Source organism: Mustela putorius, unplaced genomic scaffold (assembly GCF_011764305.1).
Source record: "Mustela putorius furo isolate JIRA1106 unplaced genomic scaffold, ASM1176430v1.1 tig00000129_pilon_pilon_pilon, whole genome shotgun sequence".
In the NCBI taxonomy this organism is placed as follows: Eukaryota; Metazoa; Chordata; class Mammalia; order Carnivora; family Mustelidae; genus Mustela; species Mustela putorius.
This window is the reverse complement of record NW_025421290.1, coordinates 53,572,501-53,593,810: the sequence shown is the minus strand read 5'-3', so window position 1 is coordinate 53,593,810 and position 21,310 is coordinate 53,572,501. Positions and strand designations below refer to the sequence as shown.

Below are 21,310 nucleotides of genomic sequence, written 5' to 3'. Positions count from 1 at the left end.
CCTGACATTCTGTCCTGCAGGTGGTCCATGGATGCAGTACATCCTGTGGGAGGAGCACATAAAAGATCATGGGGTCGCTCTTACCCTGTACATACTCTAGACTCCTCAAAAAACATCTAAAATTCTAGTTATACACTCACATCTCTTAATGGAATCACCTGAAATCTACGCCTAAAGATTTCTGTGCATGTGAAAAAAGGTAGCATACAAAGGTTAAGCCTGCAATCCGTGCCCTCCATAATACCCACCACCCAGATTGCATGGAGCACTGGGTGTGGTGAAAAAATAATGAATACTGTTTTTCTGAAAATAAATAAATTAATAAATTAATTTATAAAAAAATAAAATAAAACAAAAAATATATATATAAAATAAAACAGGGAAAGGATGGGTAGAATAAAGCCAGATTAAATAAAAGTGTTGAAAAATTACTATAGCTGTAATTTCTTAGAATCTCCTGTGTAGTAGGCACTATGTAAGGCTCAGTGGAGAACACTAATAAAATATAATATAATTTGCTGTCAAAAAAAAAAAAAAAGGTTAAGCCTGTGCTCTGGAAAATCATATAAAAAATCTTATTTTCCATAAAGCTGTTAATATCACGAAATCAAATGCAATCACACTTGCTCTGGTGACTGCCCTCTCTGTTCATATAGACCCCAAGATGAATATATACTCAGAGGACATGCAAATAGGGCCTTTGCACTGCTGATTAAAGCAGCCCAAGCCTAACCCTGCAGCTGGGAGAGGAGCCCCAGCCCCCATACTTCCAGGTGTTCCCATTCACTAATCAGGGCAGGATAAGGAAAACTCACCATGGAGGTTGTGCTTGGCTGGGTTTTCCTTGTTGCTCTTTTAAAAGGTAATTTTCAGAGAATAAGAGACCTTGAGTGTGAGACTGGATATGAGTGAGAGAAACCATGGCTGTGTGATAGTTTTCTGACCATGATGTCTTGTGTCTGCAGGTGTCCAGTGTGAGGTGCAGCTGGTGGAGTCTGGGGGAGACCTGGTGAAGCCTGGGGGGTCCCTGAGACTTTCCTGTGCAGCCTCTGGATTCATCTTCAGTAGCTACTGGATGAGATGGGTCCGCCAGGCTCCAGGGAAGGGGCTGAAGTGGGTCACAAGTATTAGCAATACTGGTAGTAACACATACTATGCAGACTCTGTGAAGGGCCGATTCACCATCTCCAGAGACAATGGCAAGAACACGCTGTATCTGCAGATGAACAGCCTGAGAGCTGAGGACATGGCTGTGTATTATTGTGCAAGAGACACAGTGAGAGGACATCAGTGTGAGCCCAGACACAATCCTTACTGTAGGACGGGATCTGGACCTCCAGGGGGTGCACAACACTCTCCAGTTCTGTCCTTAAGCCCCAGGAGCAGGTGCAGCTGGAGGATATGAGCAAGTTTCCTCCATGCCTGCAAGCTTTTTCCCCAAGGGAGCCTCTCTGGACACATAATTCTGTGCTTCCTCTTCAGTCTCTGACTTGGAGATTTGAGACAACAACTATACTAACATGCACAAAAGACAGTGTCACTTACACTGGTTTGTTCTGTCCCAAAATACCAAAGAATTATAAATATTTCCATGCGTGTCATCTGAACCTTACAGGAGTCCCAGCTACACTCTCTGTTAATCAGAGGACCACCCAGCACAATGTCCAAGCTTGTTAGAAGCAGTGTAAAGTTCATGCTGGATGTGAGCCTACAGAGGCATCAATAATTCAAAGCAAGAGGGGGGCCTGGTGGCTCAGTGAGTTAAGCCTCTGCCTTCAGCTCAGGTCATGATCCCAGGGTCCTGGGATTGAGCCCCGCATCCGGCTCTCTGCTCAGCAGGGAGCCTGCTTCCTCCTCTTTCTTGCCTACTTGTGATATCTGTCTGTCAAATAAATAAATAAAATCTTTAAAAAAATCCAAAGCAAGAGAATTAAGAGCCACGGTACTGTCTCTATTTTGAACAATATTCACAGTATCAATATTAATCACAGTGTGGGAAAGAGGAGGGAACCAGAACTAGGATTTTGTGTGCATACAGGGTCTGAAGATTACAAACACATACACACACACACACACACACACACACACACACATGAATATAAAACATTTTTAAATTTTATTTTTTCACTGTTCCAAGATTCATTGTTTATGCACCACACCCAGTGGTCCATGCAATATGTGCCCTCCATAATACCCACGACCAGGCTCCTCCAACCTCCCACCCCCTGCCCCTTCAAAACCCTCAGATTGTTCTTCAGCCTCTCATGGTTCGTCTCCCCTGCATATTCCCCCAACTCCCTTCTCCTCGCTTTCAACCACTGTCCTCCATGTTATTCTTTATGCTCCCTAAGTAAGTGAAACCATCTGATAATTGACTCTCTCTACTGACTTATTTCACTCAGCATAATCTCCTCCAGTCACATCCATGTTGATACAAAAGTTGGGTGTTCATCCTTTCTGAGGGAGGCATAATACTCCATAGTGTATATGGACCACATCTTCCTTATCCATTCGTCCATTGAAGGGCATCTTTCCACAGTTTGTTGACTGTGGCCATTGTTGCTATAAACATTGGGGTACAGAGGGCCCTTCTTTTCACTACATCTGTATCTTTGGGGTAAATATTCAGTAGTGCTATTGGAGGTTCATATGGTAGCTCTATTTTTAATTTCTTAAGGAAATTCCACACTGTTTTCCAAAGAGGCTGCACCAACTTGCATTCCCACCAATAGTGAAAGAGGGTAACCCTTTCCCTACAATCTCTCCAACATTGTTGTTTCTTGACTTGTCACTTATTTGTTTTTAATTTAGTTTTATTTTTTCAGTGTTCTGAGATTCACTGTTTATGCCTTTCCATTTCTGCCATTCTAACTGGTGAAAGGTGGTATCTCAGTGTGGTTTTGATATGAATGAGAATGAGCACTTTCTCATGGGCCAGTTGACTATTCATATATCTCCTATGGAGAAGTGTCTCTTCACAGCTTCTGCCCATTTTTTTTTTAGTTTTTAATTTATTTTCACTGTAACAGTATTCATTGTTTTTGCACCACACACAGTGCTCCATGCAATCTGTGCCCTCTCCAATACCCACCACCTGGTTCCCCCAACCTCCTACTTCCCCGCCCCTTCAAACCCCTCAGATTATTTTTCAGAGTCCATAGTCTCTCATGTTATCTCCCCTTCCAAGTTTCCTCAACTCCCTTCTCCTAACTCTCCTTGCTATTTGTTATGCAGCATCATAGGGAAGCTCATAATAGCCTTTTAACCTGAAATTCTTTGGTTAATATACCTATATTTTTCTTTTGCTTTTCTATTTTTTTTACTTTTTATTTATTTTATTATTTTTTTAATATTAATATAGAGAAAAGCCATATAGAGATAAGGTAATCCCCTTCCCCCCAAACAATGCTACCCCTATATGTAAACCAGTTTTATCCCCCCTTTATCTCAGGAAAGTTGAGTCCTTTAACAAAGATAGCAACGTACATCCAGGAAGAATCAAAATAACCATCTTTGCCCACACTGAGAATTTATAACAACTCTCCCAAATTTTTCTTCTGTCAGTGTTTCTGTGTATTTGTTTTTGTCCTAGTAGTATATAATCTTATACTTGGGAATCATTTTAGCTCAGTACTTATTTTCATTTTTCTTTTCTTCTCATTTACATTTGCCCATCTTTTTGTCTGTTTCTGTTTGTATACTTTATAAATCTTACCTTTAGGGCCCATTTGGTTTGGGTCTTTCTGGCTCTCTCTTTCTCTTTATTTTCCTTTTCCTTTCTTATTGGTGGGGACGCCCTATCATTCAGAAGCATTCCAGAATGCACCTTGCCTGCACCATGGTTGATACAGTCAGCAACACATCCATTCAGCCATCTCACAAAAATGACTAAAAGGAGGAATGCTCAACAGAAGAAAAATTTAGAGACTGGGCCCTCTCTCTCAGAGCTATTGGATATGGACATAGACATTATGTCAGAAAGGAAATCCAGGCTAACAATTATCCAGGCAATAGCTAGGTTAGAGAAAACCTTTAATGACAAGATGTAATTGCTTAGGGCAGAAGTGACAGCCACCAGGGTTGATGTTAACAATGCTCTCAATGAGTTCCAATTTAATCTAAATTCTCTAAAAGATAGGGTAATCAAGGCGGAAGATAGAATTAGTGATCTTGAGGACAACAGAGAGAGAAAAAGAATCAGGAGGAAGACTGGAACAAACAGCTTAGAAGCAATGAAAACAGAAATAAATGGGGGAAAAAACAGAAATAAATAGGGAAATAAATGATGCTATGGAATATTGCAACGTCAGAATTATTGGAGTCCCTGACAGGGAGGAGAAAGAAACAAGACCAGAAGATATAGCTGAACAGATTCTCCATGACACTTTTCCCAATCTGGTGAATGGAAGCATCATTCGTGTTTTAGAGGCATAAAGGGTACCCACAAGATCATAGAATCTAGAAAGACATCAAGACACCTGACTTTGAAAAGGATGAATCACAATTTTAGACAGGAGATCTTGAAAGCAGGTAGGGGAACAGATTCCTTACATACAGAGGAAAGCCCATCCGAAAACCATCAGACCTGTCCACAGAGAACTGGCAAGCCAGAAAGTGCTGGCAAGATGTATTCAGGACACTAAATGAGAAAAACATGAACCAAGAATACTTTATCCAGCAAGACTGACATTCAAATGGATGGAGAGATAAAGAGCTTCCAAGACCAGCAAGCTTTAAGAGTATGTGACCACCAAGTTGGCATCCCAAGAAATATTATAAGAGGTTCTATAAAAGAGGAAAAAACCCAAGAATATCACTGAAGAGAAATATATGGAGAAAATGTATAGAAACAATGACTTCACAGGTAACACGATGTCAATAAAAACCTATCTCTCAATAATCACTCTCAATGTGAATGGCCTGAATGTGCCAATAAAATGACACAGGGTTGCAGATTGGATAAAAAGACAGGACCCATCCATATGTTGTCTACATGAGATCCATTTTGAACCTAAAGATACATCAAGACTGAAAGCAAAGGGATGGAGAAGCATCTTTCATGCCAATGGGCCTCAAAAGAAGACTGGGGTAGCAATTCACATATCAGATACATTAGATTTTAAACCTAAGACTGTAGTTAGAGATACAGAAGGATACTACATAGTTCTTTTTATTTATTTATTTATTTATTTGTTGTTGTTGTGGTTGTTGTTGTTGTTTTAACTCTTTGGAATCTTACTTTATTGTTTCTCCCAACAGAAGATCCATATCCTTTGATTCCACCCCTACCTATTTTTTTTTAATTTTTTATTTTTTATAAACATATATTATTATCCCCGGGGTACAGGTCTGTGAATCACCAGGTTTACACACTTCACAGCACTCACCAAAGCACATACCCTCCCCAATGTCCATAATCCCACCCCCTTCTCCCAAACCCCCTCCCCCCAGCAACCCTCATTTTGTTTTGTGAGATTAAGAGTCTCTTATGGTTTGTCTCCCTCCCAATCCCATCTTGTTTCATTGATTCTTCTCCTACCCACTTAAGCCCCCAAGTTGCACCACCACCTCCTCATATCAGGGAGATCATATGATAGTTGTCTTTCTCCGCTTGACTTATTTCGCTAAGTATGATACGCTCTAGTCCCATCCATGTTGTCGCAAATGGCAAGATTTCATTTCTTTTGATGGCTGCATAGTATTCCATTGTGTATATATACCACATCTTCTTGATCCATTTATCTGTTGATGGACATCTAGGTTCTTTCCATAGTTTGGCTATTGTGGACATTGCTGCTATAAACATTCAGGTGCACGTGCCCCTTTCGATCACTACGTTTGTATCTTTAGGGTAAATACCCAGTAGTGCAATTGCTGGGTCATAGGGCAGTTCTATTTTCAACATTTTGAGGAACCTCCATGCTGTTTTCCAGAGTGGCTGCACCAGCTTGCATTCCCACCAACAGTGGAGGAGGGTTCCCCTTTCTCCGCATCCTCGCCAGCATCTGTCATTTCCTGACTTGCTGATTTTAGCCATTCTGACTGGTGTGAGGTGATATCTCATTGTGGTTTTGATTTGTATTTCCCTGATGCTGAGTGATATGGAGCACTTTTTCATGTGTCTGTTGGCCATCTGGATGTCTTCTTTGCAGAAATGTCTGCTCATGTCCTCTGCCCATTTCTTGATTGGATTATTTGTTCTTTGGGTGTTGAGTTTGCTAGGTTCTTTATAGATTCTGGACACTACATAGTTCTTAAAGGGACTATCCACCAAGATGATCGAACAGTTATAAATATCTATACCCCCAATATGGGAGCAGCCAATTACATAAGACAACTGTTAATCAAGAAAAAGAGTCATATTGATATGAATACACAAATAGTCAGAGATCATAATATGCCTCTCTCAGAAATAGGTCATCGAAACAGAAAATAAATAAAGAAACAAGAGCATTGAATGACACATTGGAACAGATGGACCTCATAGATATATATAGGACATTCCACCCTAAAACAACAGAATATTCATTCTTCTCAAGTGCACATGGAACCTTCTCCAGAAGAGACCATATACTGGGTCACAAATCAGGACTCAACGGATACCAAAAGACTGAGATTATTCGCTGCACTTTCTCAGATCTCAATGCTTTGAAACTGGAGCTCAATCACAAGGAAAAGTTTCGAATGAATTCAAATACCTGGAAGCTAAGGACCACCATGCTTAGGAATGCTTGGATCCACCAGGAGATCAAAGAAAAACTGAAACAATTCATGAAAACCAATGAGAATGAAGACACTTTGGTCCAAAGCCTATGGGATACAGCAAAGGCAGTCCTAACGGGGAAATACATAGCCATCCAAGTCTCCCTCAAAAAAAATTGAAAAATCCAGAACACAACAGCTGTCTCTACACCTTAAAGAACTGGAGAATCAACAACAAATCAAACCAACTCCACACATAAGAAGGTAAATAATCAAGATAAGAACTGAGATCAATGAGGTAGAAACCAGAGATACAGTAGAAAGTATCAATGAAACTAGAAGCTGGTTTTTTGAAAGAATCAATAAGATCAGTAAACCATTGGCCACGCAAATCCAAAAGAAAACAGAGAAAGCCCAAATTCATAAAATTATGAATGAAAAGGGAGAGATCACAACCAACACCAAGGAAGTAGAAACATTCATCAGAAGCTATTATCAACAGTTATATGCCAGTAAGCTTAGCAACTTAGATGAAATTGATGCATTCCTGGAAAACTATAAACTCCCCAAATTGAATCAGGAATTTTGAATCTTCACTTTTGTTTTGTTTGCCTTTGGAGACATATCTTGAAAGAAGTTCCTGTGGCTGATATCGAAGAGTTTACTGCCTATGTTCTTCTCTAGGATTCTGATGGATTCCTGTCTCACGTTGAGGTCTTTTATGCATTTTGAGTTTATCTTTGTGTACGGTGTAAGAGAATGGTCGAGTTTCATTCTTCTACATACAGCTGCCCAGTTTTCCCAGCACCATTTATTGAAGATACAATCTTTTTTCCACTGTATATTTTTTCCTGTTTTGTCAAAAATTATTTGACCATAGAGTTGAGGGTCCATATCTGGGCTGTCTATTCTGTACCACTGGTCTATGTGTCTGTTTTTATGCCAGTACCATGTTGTCTCGGTGACTACAGCTTTGTAGTAAAGCTTGAACTCAGGTAACGTGATGCCCTCCATTTTTTTTCAACATTTCATTATCGATTCGGGGTGTCTTCTGATTCCATACAAATTTTAGGATTATTTGCTCCAGCCTTTTGAAAAATACCGGTGGAATTTTAATCGGAATGGCATTAAAAGTATACATTGCTCTAGGCAGTATAGACATTTTAACAATGTTTATTCTTCTGATCCAAGAGCATGGAATGGTCTTCCATCTTTATGTGTCTTTGAGATGTCACCTTACACCAGTTAGAATGGCCAAAATTAGGAAGACAGTAAGCAACATGTGTTGGAGAGGATGTGGAGAAAGGGGAACCGTCCTCCACTGTTTGTGGGAATGCAATTTGGTGCAACCTTTTTGGAGAACAGTGTGGAGATTCCTCAAGAAATTAAAAATAGAACTTCCCTATGACCCTGCCATTGCACTCCTGGGTATTTACCCCAAAGATACAGATGTCATAAAAAGAAGGGTCATCTGTACCCCAATGTTTATAGCAGCAATGGCCACGGTCGCCAAACTTTGGAAAGAACCAAGATGCCCTTCAAAAGACAAATGGATAAGCAAAATGTGGTCCATATACACTATGGAGTGCTATGCCTCCATCTGAAAGGACTAATACCCAACTTGTGTAGCAACATGGGCGGGACTGGAAGAGATGATGCTGAGTGAAATAAGTCAAGCAGAGAGAGGCAATTATCATATGGTTTCACTTATTTGTGGAGCATAACAAATAGCATGGAGGACATGGGGAGTTAGAGAGGAGACCCTTCCCTTTTGGGGAAATTGGAAGGGGAGGTGAACCATGAGAGACTATGGACTCAGAAAAACAATCTGAAGGTTTTGAAGGGGTGGGGCGTGGGAGGTTGGGGTACCTGGTGGTGGGTATTGAAGAGGGCACGGATTGCATGGAGCACTGGGAGTGGTGCAAAAATAATGAATACTGTTATGCTGAAAATAAATAAAAAATAAATTTAAAAAAAGAATGATGTAGTTTCCTTCTGTATCTTTGACTATAGTCTTTCATTTAAAATTTAACTTATCTGATATGAGAATTGCTACTCAGCCTTCATTTGAGGCCCACTGGCATGAAAGATGCTTCTCTATCCCTTCACTTTCAGTCTAGATGCATCCGTAAGTTCAAAATGGGTCTCTTGTAGACAACATATGGAAAGGTCCTGCCTTTTTTTCCAGTCTACAACACTGTTCCATTTCATTGAAACATTTAGACCATTCACGTTGAGAGTGATTATTGAGAGATATATTTTTATTGGCATTGTGTTGCCCATGAAGTCCTTTTTTCTATAGATTGTCTGCATAAGCTCCTGCTCTATAACACTCTTGGGTTCTTTCTTCTTTTATAGAACCCTTCTTAATATTTCTTGTAGTACTGGCTTGGTGGTCACATACTCTTTTAAACATTGCCGATCTTGGAAGCTCTTTGTCTCTCCATCCATCATGAATGTCAGCCTTGCTGGATAAAGTATTCTTGGCTGCATGCTCTGTTCATTTAGTGCCCTGAATACATCTTGGCAGCCCTTTCTGGCTTGCCATGTTTCTATGTAAAGCTCTGAAGTTATTCTGATGGACATTCCTCTGTACATAAGGAATCTCTTTCCCCTGGCTGCTTTCAAGAGCTTCTGTCTAAAATTATAATTCCTCACTTTCACTATCATGTGTCTTGAGGTATTTCTAGATTCTGTGATCTTGGGGGCAAACCTTTCTCCTCTGTGACACGAATCCAGGTTCCATTCACCAGATTGGGAAAATTTTCATGGAGAATTTGTTCAACTATATCCTCTAGTCTTCTTTCTTTCTAGTCCCCCTCAGGGATTCAAATAATTCTGACAATGGAAAATTTCATGGCATCATTTATTTCCCTTAATTCTGTTTTCATGGCTTCTAAACTTTTTGTTCCAGGTCTCCTCCTGATCTTTTTTCTCTATCAGTTTGTCCTCTAGGTCACTAAGTCTATCATCCACCTCAGTTACTCTAGTTGTTAGAGAATTTAGATTAGATTAGAACTCATTGAGGGCATTGTTAACATCAACCCTTGTGGCTTTCACTTCTACCCTAATCTATTCCATGTTGTCATTAATGGTTTTCTCTAACCTAGCCATTGCCTAGAAAATTGTTAGCCTGAATTCCCTTTCCGACATACTGCTGATGTCTATATCGAATAGCTCTGATGATGAGGGCACAGTCTGAATTTTTCCTCTGTTGGGCATTCCTCCTCCTAGTCATTTTGGTGAGAGATAGTTGAACGGATGTGTGGCTGAATGTGTCAACTCTGACCCAGACAAGGTATACCCTGGAACACTTCTGAGCAATCAGGAGTCCTCACCAAAAAGAAAGAAAAAAGAAAAAAAAAAAGAGAAAGAGACAGGGGAAAAAATAAAAGAGAAGATCCAGCTAGAATGGGTCCCAAGGTAAGATTTATAAGGCATACAAACAAAAAGACTGACAAAATAAATGTCAAGAAAAAAATAACCCAGACCAAAAAACAAACAAACAAACAAACATAACCCCTAAAATGTAAGATTTATATAATACCAGAACAGAAACAAATACACAGAAACACTGAAAGAAGAAAGAGATGAGAGGGTGCTTATAAATCCTCGGTATGTGCCAGAAAGGTTATTTTCATCCTTCCTAGGTGTATCTTGATATCTTTGTTAAAGGACTCAGCTTTTCTGAGATGAGAGAGGATTAAAACTGGTTTATATATAGGGGTAGTAGTGATTGGGGAAAGAGGATTACCTGAAGCTTATCTCTATATGAATACTTTTAAAAACAGAAAAGCAAAAGTAAAACACGCTTATCTGTATCAAAAAAGTTCAAGTTATTAGGTTACTATGGAATTTGTTGTATTCAACCTCTTGTGATAGGTCAAAAGATTTTTAAAAATTTAAAATGAATGAGAATAGTGGGAATGAATTAAAAATAAAAGTTGTATCTATGAAGTATACAGGTTTTAGGGCAATCCTGGGAATTTAACATCTTCTTTCCCCCTCATATTGGGTTTCTACAGTTTTATGGGGACACTGGTGGTTTTCTGCTTCTTTTGTTTGTAGGGGGGGAGCTGGCTTTCTGGAGGAGGGGACTTCTGTGTTGTTTTTCAGCCTGTATTACTTAGGTTGAGTCTCCCTGCACTCTATCATGGGGCTGGACTCTGAGGATACGTTTTTTAGGCTTTTGGTATCTAGAGGCTTTCCCCCGCCCCTCTAGCGGCTTTTGGCAGTTCTTCAGAGGTTTAGGGGAAAGCAAAGAGTGCCCAGACCTCTGTTTCAGAAAGAAGCCTCAGTCTGTTCCCCTCTGGGTGGTCCAGAGCACACAGACTACCCCTCTGCCAACTCCCACCATCAGAGCATATTCTCAGCCACCTTCTCAGGGTTCACAGGAGCTCCGGATTGTCTATGCACCCTGGTGCTAGTAAAACCATGATATTGATCCAGGGAGCTTGTTTCCAGTGGCTGCCTTTGCCGGGCTGATGTCTGGGCAGGTCCAGACCACCCTACAGATCCCAACCAGAGACAGGACACTGAGATTTTCACGTCAGCCCAGGTAGGGAGTGTTCAGACTCTATGATGGTTCTAGCACCCACCAGCTAGCACCGGCATGGACCTTTCCTCTGGGGAGGGTGTGGAGCATGGCTCAGGCCCCAGTTGTGCAGGGCATGTGTAGAGTGCAAAAGGCTGTTGTTCTAAAGAGCACAGGATGTCATCCACCCAGACACTCTCACATGGGCGCCAGTAGCTCAGGGACCATGGCTTGCAATTCTTCACTGCACTCTCTCTGGCATGGCACCAGCAGTGCCCGTCTTGGGTCCATGATCTTAAGCCCATGCCCCAGACCGCCCAATTCCACCAGTTGCCCCTTAAGATCTTTTGCTTTTTATGAGTGCCTTTAAACAGTCTCCAAGTTAATGCTGTTCCCCAATCACAGGGCACTTTCATATTGGGTTATTACTTTCCAATGGGTCCCTTCTGGTGGTCCCCCCCTTCTATTTATCTTCTGATATCTGTCTGATGTCCTACTCTGCTTTACCTGTCCACTGATGTCTTCTTCCCTGTAGAGATCTAGAAGTGTATAATCCTACATCTCAGACTGATTTCATGGGTGTTCAGAGTGTTCTGGCAGATAACCAGCTCACTTTAGGGGACCAGTTGAAACAGTGTCTCCTACTTCTCCACCATCTTCTCTGCCTCCTTTAATTGAATTTAAAATAAAGAAATAAAATAAAACAAAACCTTCAATCTCAGAAAGAAAAAAAACAAGAAAAACAAAGAACAACAAAATGAAAAAGATTACGAACATCAGATGGCATTCTCTGTGAGAGCTAAATGAAGATTAATATATCACAATATTTTCCCAAAAAAAACTGATGAGAAAGAAAAATGCCCCATTTCATTGTATGACATCAGAATTACTCCAACACCAAAGCCCGACAGGGACCACACAAGAAGGTAAAATTCAGGTTAATATCTCCCTTGAACATACCTGCAAAAATCCTGGTGGACTGAACGCAAATGCACACTGAAATGGTCATACATGATGACCTAGTGTGAATCATCTCTCAAAGCCCAGGTTCCTTCAACATACACAGATCAAAAAACATACACAAATCAATCCTTCAACAGAGTGAAATATTGAATCTACATCATCCTCTCCACTGATGACTAAAACCTTTTGAAAAAATCAACACGTTTATCACTTGAAGAACAGAAGGAAAATACGTCCACATAATCATGGTCATATATGAAAAGCCTAATACACCTGACACCATATTCAACAGTGAAAACAAGAAGCCTTTCCTGTCACTTGAGAAACAAGACAAGGATGTTCATTCTTACCACAAGGATTCAACATGGCATCATGAAGGAGAATAAAATGTGCAATCCCAGTATGTCATCTGGTCCCTGGGTTATTGTGAATGAAAGTCACATGAGAACCTGCGAGTGGACAGACAGACTGAGCCTCCTTTATCCATAACAACAAGAAACAAATATGTGGGAAAGTTCGCTTCCCTGTACCAGGAGGGGAGAACCATCCTCAGCCATAGAATAGGGAATGTAAGGCCCAGAACACTGTGCAAACAAATCTTGTTATTTGCTAACCCAAACCCAATTCTTTACATCAAATCTTCACAAATCTAATGTTTTGTTGTCCAAGAGGCACAAGTGCTGCCTCCTTTCATCATTCTCTAGGTGACATATTTTCAGGAGCTCATGCACATGCAAACTGAAATTCATTTTCCTCTTAGACCTGGACTATGTCCATGAGTTATTAGACAAAAAACCCAGAAGAAAAGAAGGGAAAACTTTCTGGGTCTCACCTGGAAAACCTTGGCAAAAAGATTGGCAATAAATAAGTAAAAGATATTAAAATCAACAGGCAAGAAGAAAAAATATTTGTTTCCATATGACATGGTCTTATACATAGTCAAACCCCATAAAAAAAAAATTTAGAACTACTTAATGATTTCAAGGAAACTTCAGGATACAAAATCGACATTCAACATACAAAATAAAGCAATGCTTCCATATGATAACAAGTAATTATCTAAAAAAGAAATTAACAAAATAATTTCATTTACACTGGTACCATAAATAAAATAATTAGGACTAAACTTCATTAAAAGGGTAAAATAGTATATATTATAAATGACCTACATTAATGAAGGACTTTTAAAAATGCACACAGAAATGATAAGACAACTCTGTGGCAAAAATTGACAAGGCAAGAAACAGTAAATGTTGAAGAAGTTATGGAGAAAAGGGAGCCCTCTTACACTGTATGTGGGAAGGTACATTGGTGAAACCAGTTTGGAAATCAGTGTGAAGTTTCCTAAAAAAATTAAAAATAGAGGTACCCTCCATGGTGAATAAAATGAAACAAACATAACACAATAAAAAATATTAAAAACCAGGTGGTGGAAAAGCTTTCAGTTTTTCTCCATTGAGAATGATAATTGCGATGGGTTTTTCATAGATGGCTTTGATGATATTGAGGTATGTGCCCTCTATCCCTACACTTTGAAGAGTTTTGATCAGGAAGGAATGCTGTACTTTGTCAAATGCTTTTTCAGCATCTATTGAGAGTATCATATGGTTCTTGTTCTTTCTTTTATTGATGTGTTGAATCACATTGACTAATTTGCGGATGTTGAACCAACCTTGCAGCCCTGGAATAAATCCCACTTGGTCATGGTGAATAATCCTTTTAATGTACTGTTGAATCCTATTGGCTAGTATTTTGTTGAGTATTTTCGCATCTGTGTTCATCAAGGATATTGGTCTATAGCTCTCTTTTTTTTTTTTTTTTTTTTTTTTTGCTAAGGTCAGGAACACGGCAGGGATGTCCATTATCACCACTGCTATTCAACATAGTACTAGAGGTCCTAGCCTCAGCAATCAGACAACAAAAGGAAATTAAAGGCATCCAAATTGGCAAAGAAGAAGTCAAATTATCACTCTTTGCAGATGATATGATACTATATGTGGAAAACCCAAAAGACTCCACACAAAACTGCTAGAACCTATACGGGAATTCAGTAAAGTGTCAGGATATAAAATCAATGCACAGAAATCAGTTGCATTTCTCTACACCAACAGCAAGACAGAAGAAAGAGAAATTAAGAAGTCAATCCCATTTACAATTGCACCCAAAACCATAAGATACCTAGGAATAAACCTAACCAAAGAAGCGCAGAATCTATACTCAGAAAACTATAAAGTACTCATGAAAGAAATTGAGGAAGACACAAAGAAATGGAAATATGTTCCATGCTCCTGGATTCGAAGAATAAATATTGTGAAAATGACTATGCTACCTAAAGCAATCTACACATTAAATGCAATTCCTATCAAAGTACCATCCATCTTTTTCAAAGAAATGGAACAAATAATTCTACAGTTTATATGGAAACAGAAAAGACCTCGAATAGCCAAAGGGATATTGAAAAAGAAAGCCAATGTTCGTGGCATCACAATTCCGGACTTCAAGCTCTATTACAAAGCTGTCATCATCAAGACAGCATGGTACTGGCACAGAAACAGACACATAGATCAATGGAACAGAATAGAGAGCCCAGAAATAGACCCTCAACTCTATGGTCAACTAATCTTTGACAAAGCAAGAAAGAATGTCCAATGGAAACAAGACAGCCTCTTCAATAAATGGTGCTGGGAAAATTGGACAGCCAAATGCAGAAAAATGAAATTGGACCATTTCCTTACACCACACACAAAAATAGACTCAAAATGGATGAAGGACCTGAATGTGCGAAAGGAATCCTTCAAAATCCTTGAGGAGAACACAGGCAGCAACCTCTTCGACCTCAGCCGCAGCGACATCTTCGTAGGAACATCGCCAAAGGCAAGGGAAGCAAGGGCAAAAATGAACTATTGGGATTTCATCAAGATCAAAAGCTTTTGCACAGCAAAGGAAACAGTTAACAAAATCAAAAGACAACTGACAGAATGGGAGAAGATTTTTGCAAACGACATATCAGATAAAGGACTAGTGTCCAGAATCTATAAAGAACCTAGCAAACTCAACACCCAAAGAACAAATAATCCAATCAAGAAATGGGCAGAGGACATGAGCAGACATTTCTGCAAAGAAGACATCCAGATGGCCAACAGACACATGAAAAAGTGCTCCATATAACTCGGCATCAGGGAAATACAAATCAAAACCACAATGAGATATCAGCTCACACCAGTCAGAATGGCTAAAATCAGCAAGTCAGGAAATGACAGATGCTGGCGAGGATGCGGAGAAAGGGGAGCTCTCCTCCACTGTTGGTGGGAATGCAAGCTGGTGCAGCCACTCTGGAAAACAGCATGGAGGTTCCTCAAAATGTTGAAAATAGAACTGCCCTATGACCCAGCAATTGCACTACTGGGTATTTACCCTAAAGATACAAACGTAGTGATCGAAAGGGGCACGTGCACCTGAATGTTTATAGCAGCAATGTCCACAATAGCCAAACTATGGAAAGAACCTAGATGTCCATCAACAGATGAATGGATCAAGAAGATGTGGTATATATACACAATGGAATACTATGCAGCCATCAAAAGAAATGAAATCTTGCCATTTGCGACAACATGGATGGAACTAGAGTGTATCATGCTTAGCGAAATAAGTCAAGTGGAGAAAGACAACTATCATATGATCTCCCTGATATGAGGAGGTGGTGGTGCAACTTGGGGGCTTAAGTGGGTAGGAGAAGAATCAATGAAACAAGATGGGATTGGGAGGGAGACAAACCATAAGAGACTCTTAATCTCACAAAACAAAATGAGGGTTGCTGGGGGGAGGGGGTTTGGGAGAAGGGGGTGGGATTATGGACATTGGGGAGGGTATGTGCTTTGGTGAGTGCTGTGAAGTGTGTAAACCTGGTGATTCACAGACCTGTACCCCTGGGGATAAAAATATATGTTTATAAAAAATAAAAAATCTAAAAATAAATAAATAAATAAATAAATAGAGACCAGGTGGTGGGTATTAGAGAGGGCACGGATTTCATGGAGCTCTGGGTTTGGTGCAAAAACAATGAATACTATTATGCTGAAAAGAAATTAAAAAGTTAAAAAAAAATAAAAACTACACCAATAACAAAAGAAATAAATAAAAACATAAATATAAAAAAATAGAGTAACCCCATGATCCAGCAATTGCACTACTGGATATTTACCCCAAAGATACAGATGTAGTGAAAAAGAAGGGCTAATGAATTCTAATGTTCATAGCAGGATTTGTTCACAATAACAAAACTGTGGAAAGAGTCAAGATGCCCTTCAACAGATGAATGGCTAAGAAGATGTGGTCCATATATATCACTCTCAGTAATAGGCAGATCATCCAAGCAGAAAATCAATAAGATACAAGAGCATTGAATGACACATTGGACCAGATCGACCTCATAGATATATACAGAACTTTCCACCCTGAAACAACAGAATACTCATTCTTCTCATGTGCACATGGAACTTTCTCCAGAATACACCACATACTGTGTCACATATCAGGGCTCAACTGATCCCAAAAGACTGAGAATATTCCCTGCATATTCTCAGACCACAATGCCTTGAAACTGGAGCTCAACCACAAGAAAAATTTTTTTTTTCTGAAAAATAGAATAAGATGAGGGGAGAATTAAGACATATAAATTGAGGATTTATCATAATGAATACTTCTTAAATAAAATAGAGATCACAAATAAATAAAATATATATAAATGAAAAAATAAAAATAGAAAAAATAAGTATGTGTATTTATAAAAATTAAACCGAAAAAAGATGTAAGGAGAAAATAATATATAAAGTAAAGAAAAATGAATCAGAAAATAAATCAAAAGTAAAAAACAAACAAACAAACAAACAAAAAACTTTAAAAATCAAAAAAAGAAAGCTAAGCCCACTTCCCCAGTAACTGGAAGTGTGCCACATTTTATGATAGTTAAACTTGATGAGATGGAATTGTCCTGTGGAACTTCTGGGGAGCTACCTGCTATGACTATTCTCAGGGGTTCTGCTCTCAGGGAAATGCAACTCTTGGAAGCAGGGGACATGGCTTGGTATAAGCAGGTCTGCCCTCCACTAGGTGCCACTGTTTTGCTTCCTGATGGCACTGATGGGTAGGTTGAATATGGCATCACCTAGGCAGAAGTTGAAATTTCACATACACCCCACTCTTCAGTGAGCCCTCACAGAAGAGCAATCAACCCCTTGCTCTCCAATGTTTCCATCTGAAACCCATGTTCACCCTACCTGTGTCTGAGCTGTTGCACCCCAGGCACATGATTGAGTTTCAAAACTTCAAATTTAGGGACTCCTATGGTGTGGACCCATGCTATTCCTCCAGGGAAGAGTCTCATTCATACCTTTTTCCATTTGCCCACAGGTCTCAGGAAAGAGATCACATGACCAGATTGTGGTTCACTGTTTATGGCAAATCAGACCAGAAAGCCCGCACTTACTCATTGTTCAACCAGTTTCCAGGCTCTTTGCCTAGCATCTGTGCATCACAATGGTGCCACACATCCTTCTTGTAACTCAGCAGACCTCAGACCCTAGAATTCTGCCCCACTTTGCCACTTCAGCACCTTTATGCCAGCCACATCCTCACAGTAGCACACTTCTAAAAGTTCAGATTTTGTGCTCTGCTGCTACAATATATCGTGGTAGCTTCAAAAAGCAGGCTCCATCCCTGATGTCACCACCACAGCTCTATCTGTCACAAGACAACTCTCTGAACCTCTACATAACAAAAGGAGATCGATTTTCTATTTGAAGACCTGCAGGTCTTGTTCTCTCAGACCTCTGATTGCCTTCTTGGCTGCTCAGAATGACTTGATAACTACCTAGCTGTGTTCCAGAAATCCAAGCCTAGCGATGCCTTCTCCACCATCCTAACTACTGTGTCCCACATTTTCTTGTAGCCAAGAGGGTGTGATAAATTCCTTCTTCTGTATATGCTGAAGCTCAAAGTTGAAATCCAGTGTTTTATTTCAGAATATCCTAATTTATTTCTCTCTGTGCTGATCTGGTTGTCTTACAGTTCAATTGCTCTTTGAATGAGCAATTCAATTAAATATTGTGCAATTATTATATTATTTTGCATTAATGGTTGATATATGATTTCCACCTACATAACCTCACTCCCTAGGAGACTTAGAGAGGAATGCATCTCCTGGCAGTGAGCCCGGGGCTATGAGCAAGTAGTGAGGGGTGCTCCTCAAGGACAAGAATTGCAGGAATAGGGGGACAAGATGGTGGGGGAGTAGGAGGCGGCGCCTGTTCAGCCGGTACCCCAAAGTGAGCTGATTACCTACCAAAGAACTCCATTCACCCATGAAATCAGCCTGATATCAGAATTATACACGTCTGGATCTCTACAGGGACAGAAGACACCAGTGGGCAGGTAAAGCGGAGTGGGAAGGCAGACTGATATCAGAAGATAAACAAAAGGGGGAGGGAGCCACCAGAGGTGACCAGTTGGAAAGTAATACCCCAATACGAGTGAGAGTGCCCTGCGTCTGGGGACCAGCATTAACTTGGAGACTGGTTGAAAGCACTCCAAAAGAGCAAAGGATCACGGGGGGGGAATTGTGGAAATCGGGGTGGCTAGGGACAGGGGCTTAAGTCCCTGGTCCCAGGACAGCCTCCCCAGCACTGAGGCAGAGATAGTGCGGTGGAGAAACCAGGTCTTGGTCCCTAAGCCACCAGCGCGCCTGGGAATGCGTGGGTTCTAGCTCCTGTGAGGGGATGGGAGCCATGCCAGTCGGCAGAATGGGCAAGACCTACTACAAAGCCTGAGATACGCACGCATGTCCCTCATGCTCCCCTGAGAGAGTTACAAAGGCTCAGCCAGCGTGCTTTGAACCGCGCCATTGTTTCAAAGCCTAAGCCGTGCGCCCCAAACTCTCCCCTGACAGAGGTGTGCAAAAACCCAGCCTGGTGCCCTGGGATATGCGCCCCATTCTCAGTGCCTGAGACGCACATGAGACCCATAGCCGCTCCTGAAAGAGGTGCGTGCAAGCCAGGCACTCTTAGACCCAGCAAGACCAGGCACTCCCAGCCCAGACCAGTGGCAAAATCTCAGTGTGTGATTGCTGCTTGGAACCTCTCTGGCGGTCTGGAGCTCCCAGATAGCCGCCACTGCCTTGGCTTTGGGTACAAGCAAAAGATGCTAAACCCCCAGGGTCTGCAACTTGGAACCTGCTCTGCCAGTGGCCAAGGGGGAACTTATTTTGGCTCTGCAGCCAGACTGAGGCTTCTCTCTGAGAGGGAGATCAGGGTACGGTTTGTTTTCCTCTAAAACTACAGAAACCATCAAAGGCGGTCAAGGTGAGAGAAAAAAAAAAAAGTGAACAAACATAAAAACCACCAGAGAACAAAAGCCTGAAAAAAAAAAGTTTCCTCAGAGCCCACCCCCTTGAGGGGAGCAGGAGGACTTAACTCAGGAAACATCATTGACTGACAACCCACGTGGCAGGCCCCTTCCCCAGAAAACAAACCAAAAAGAAAAAAAATAAAAAATAAAAGGACTAAAAGAGAACAACCACATCGCTTCTCGGCCTTTTGGCTAAGATCAAGTGTAGTATCTGTTCTTATCAGTTTAATATCTGATACGTCCTCTATTCGAGGACAATATATTAAATGGATTTTTTGGAGCAGGGAGATGGAATAGGAGCTTGCTCCGTCCACTCAACGCATCGACCTGGTATTGCAGTACTTCCAGGAACGGTGCACCAAAAAAAAAAAAAAAAAAAAAAAAGAGAGAGAGAGAGAACAACCACTATTTTATAGGAAAACTTGTATTGTTCACTCGTTCCCACTATTCTGGTTCTTTTTTCTTTCTTTTTTTTTTTTATACACATAGGTAATTTTTTAACCTATTTACCATCACAGCGAGCTGTACAGTACATCAATTTCCATAATACCCTTCTAAATTGAACTTTTTGATACATACACCTATGTTTTTCTTTTGCATTTATTTTTTGAATTCCTTTTATTTTAATTTTAGTTTGGTTTAGTCTAGTTTATTCCTTTTTATTTTTATCCTCTAATATTTATATAGAGTTAAACTTCAAATTAATCCCCTTTCCCCAATCAATACTACCCCTATAGGTAAACCAATTTTTAATCCCCTTTCTCTTAGGAAAGTTGAATCCTTTAATAAAGATATCCAGATACATCCAGAAAGAATCAAAACAACCTTCCTTACACACACTGAGAATTTATAAGAACTCTCCCATCTTCTCCCAGTGTTTATGTGTTTTTGTGTTTGTCCTGATAGCATAAAAATCTTACACTTGGGGTTCTTTTTTGACGAGGTCCTTCCTTTATTTGTATATATATATATATATATTTCTCTTCTTATATACTTGTATCAGACTTTTTGGCTCTTTCTGTTTGTCTACTTCATAAATCTTGCCTTGAGGCACATCTGGGCTGAACCTTCTTTTTCATCTTCCCTTTCTTTCCTGTCTCTCTCTCTCTCTCTTTTTTTTCTTTTTTCTTTTCTTTTCTTTTCTTTTCTTTTTTTTCTTTTTCTTTTTATTTTTATTTTCTCTTGTCTCTCGTTTGGGTGGGGAATCCTGATTGCTCAGAAGTGTTCCAGGGTGCACCCTGACTGCACCACAGTTGATATATCCAGCTACATCTGTTCAGTCATCTCCCACCAAAATTACTAGGAGTAGGAATGCCCAACAGAAGAAAAATACAGAGGATGGACCTTCTGCAACAGACCTAACGGCTATCAACATAGACAATATGTTGGAAAGAGAATTCAGGGTAGCAATTATCCAGGCAATAGCGAGGTTGGAGAAAGCCATGGATGACCAAATGGAATTGATTAGGGCCAAACTGAAAGCGTCCAGACAGGATGTTCACAATGTTAGGGTGGAGCTTAAAGCTACCAGGGCTGAGGTTCACAATGCTCTCAATGAGTTCCAATCTAATCTAAATTTTCTCAAAGGTAGGGAAACGGAGACAGAAGATAGAATTAGTGCTCTGGAAGACAAACAGATAGAAAGAAAGGATCAGGAGGAAACCTGGAACAAACAGCTTAGAAGCCACGAAAACAGGATCAGGGAAATAA

General features: G+C 40.3%; 1 non-coding gene and 1 gene segment (V, D, J or C); both read left to right on the top strand.

The window, feature by feature from the left end:
• The first annotated feature begins 732 nt into the window (after positions 1 to 732).
• LOC101693963 lies at positions 733 to 1,405 on the top strand. The segment is given in 2 exon segments: positions 733 to 862; positions 966 to 1,405. Coding segments are annotated over 2 exon segments (486 nt in total).
• Positions 1,406 to 19,772: 18,367 nt separating this feature from the next.
• LOC123390597 lies at positions 19,773 to 19,964 on the top strand. The gene has a single exon (XR_006605144.1). It is a non-coding gene; the product is annotated as a U2 spliceosomal RNA (small nuclear RNA).
• The last annotated feature ends 1,346 nt before the right edge of the window (positions 19,965 to 21,310 follow it).